Below are 2,405 nucleotides of genomic sequence, written 5' to 3' on the forward strand. Positions count from 1 at the left end.
TAGGTGGCTGGCAGAGCTTGGTTCTCATTGCCAAGAGGCCATGCTGGGCTGTGTACTGGGATCAGGGCCTATCCAGGACTGGGAGCCATTCTCCTCCCCCATGGTCTCTGCAGAGCTGAGCAGATGGTGCAATGAACCTTAATAAACTTCCTAGCAATGGGAGAGTAATAGCAAATGCCACAGACTACGGGGATTAGTCACCGGAAGGGGCAGTGAGGAACTCTGGGAGTTATTCTCGAGATCCCCAGGCCTCTCTATGCTTCCTGAAGCGTTCTGTCCTGTGTGGTTTCAGGCCCCTCTTGGCAGCCCCTATCTCCTACCTGCACAGAGGTGGCATGGAAACCGGCATTTACTCGGCACCCTCCATGCACCCAGTCTGGCTGTGGCTGCTCATCCATCATCTCATTCCATCTTCACACCAACTCGAACTGTAAGAACCACTGCTGCTCATGAAACTGAGGCTTGAAGAGGCAAAGTAAGCCCCCAAGGTCATACGGCCAGAAAGAGACAGACTAGGGGTCAAACTGAGATCCGGCTGACATCATGTTTATATGTGAGGAAGGGGTTGGACGGGAGAAGTGGCAGGCAGATCCGAAGCATCCTTCCTGCTGGCCAGCGCTCACATACCTGCTTGAGGATCTGGGCCGCCATGGTGTGGCTGCAGTCGAAGATAATGCGGAATTCCCGGCCTCGCTTCATCTCCTTGAGCAGAGGGCGCGAGTCATCAGAGTCCAGGGGCAGCTGGCGGATCTTCAGGCGGATGTTGTATCTCGATGGGGCCATGATGAGCTCCTGCAGTCGGATGAGCCCTGAGAGCCCCCGGGGCACAAAAGACACACATGTATCACATGTATATACAGCTCCAGGCATCTGCAGAATCACATGCATACACATGCCTATGGCCACAGGTCTGAAGACACACATGAAGTCAGATACGTGGCCATGGAGATATGTGCATGGACACAGCCATGCGTATCCAGACAAAGGCATTAGCACAATAAGGCACAGACATGTGCACCCAGCTGTACACACCTGCACATGCACATAGATGTGTATATACATACAAACATATGTATACACGCACATGCACGTTGATAAAGGCAGAACTACACTTGGGCTGATAAACACATGCGTAAATATGTAGCTAAAGATGTGTGCATACAGATGCATATACACAGGTAGATTGAAAAGTAGGCATACACCGAGAGAAAGTTCCCACTGACTAAGCCCACCTGCTTCTCTCCAACTCAGAATGGGTGTAGGGACTTATGGAGCCAGCCCTTGTAACATCACGAGGCATGGGACATAATCTTCCTAAACATCTTTAGCAATCTGCTTCTAAAATATGGGCACAAGTGGTGGCTCCAGGCTCAACTGTACCCACTTTTGGACTGAATAAGGCCAGGTGGTATCTGTGCCCAGCTTCCATACCCATCCTTAAGGGCAGACTGCCTAAGTAAACCTTACTCATTCTCGCAGGCTCAATACAACCACCTTCTCCATGAAGCTTACTCTTTCTGTTCTGTCCAGACAAGATCTTCTCCCACTCCCGAACCTCCCCCAACTCAGCGGGCTCCTCCCTCAGCACTAGTCTCCTCTATCTTCATCTCATTCCTCTCATCCTGCCCCAAGCTCCTTAACATCAGGGCCTGAGTCCCCACAACTTCTAGCACAGGGCCTGGCACTTAAGTGGCGCTCAACACAAATTTCCATAATTGGATTGACTTACTGTTTTTTCTCCTCACACTGAAAAATCCATCTTCCACCTTAGCATTTTGCAAAACCACTTAATCTGGGGACTTCCAGGGAAAACTAAATGTCACTTCCTGGAGACAAATGGCTTGCTTATGTCTAATTGAGTTCACTTCCGTCCCTACTTCAAGGTCCATTCTTGCTGATGCCTCTGCTTAGCCTGGAAGCAAGCCTGTTGGCTGCTCTCTCTGCCCTCACCCCACTGCAGGGAGGGGCTGAGCCAGCATGGAGCCAGGGCCCAAACAGGCCATCTCTCTCATCTGCTGGGCTCCCTGCTCATACCCAGGGCTCATTGTTCATATCCTGGCTGCACTGCACTCAGCCATGCTCCACTCCCCCACTAACAAGACTCTAATTTTCCTTTGGGGAACAACTCCTCTCCCTCTCTCAGTCCATATGACTCAGGAAGTTCTATCCCCAGCTCCCAAGGCATAGCACGTGGGCCTAGCCTGGCCAATTCAGTATAGGCTTAGAGATGGATAATGACACTAGCTGGTTCTATCAGAGTGACTTCCAGAAACTGTGCTAGAACAACTGGTAAGATGTACTCCCTTTTCCATTTAACTCCAAATAAGGAGGAAGTAAGCCTGGAGGTCAGCACATAGAACCTGAGAAAGATTTCAACAGGACATATGTCAGAGAGGCCAAACAGA

General features: G+C 50.6%; 1 protein-coding gene across 2 annotated transcripts in view; it reads right to left on the minus strand.

The window, feature by feature from the left end:
• GRIK3 (glutamate ionotropic receptor kainate type subunit 3) overlaps window positions 1–2,405 on the minus strand; it is a 213,468-nt gene that overhangs the window by 62,252 nt on the left and 148,811 nt on the right. For both annotated transcript variants that reach the window (XM_011357999.1, XM_011358000.1), the window contains exon 4: window positions 628–809. In XM_011357999.1, coding sequence (XP_011356301.1) covers window positions 628–809 — 182 coding nt within the window. The remainder of the gene's footprint in view (window positions 1–627; window positions 810–2,405) is intronic.

The sequence above is a fragment of the Pteropus vampyrus genome, unplaced genomic scaffold (assembly GCF_000151845.1).
Source record: "Pteropus vampyrus isolate Shadow unplaced genomic scaffold, Pvam_2.0 Scaffold36, whole genome shotgun sequence".
Taxonomy (NCBI): domain Eukaryota; kingdom Metazoa; phylum Chordata; class Mammalia; order Chiroptera; family Pteropodidae; genus Pteropus; species Pteropus vampyrus.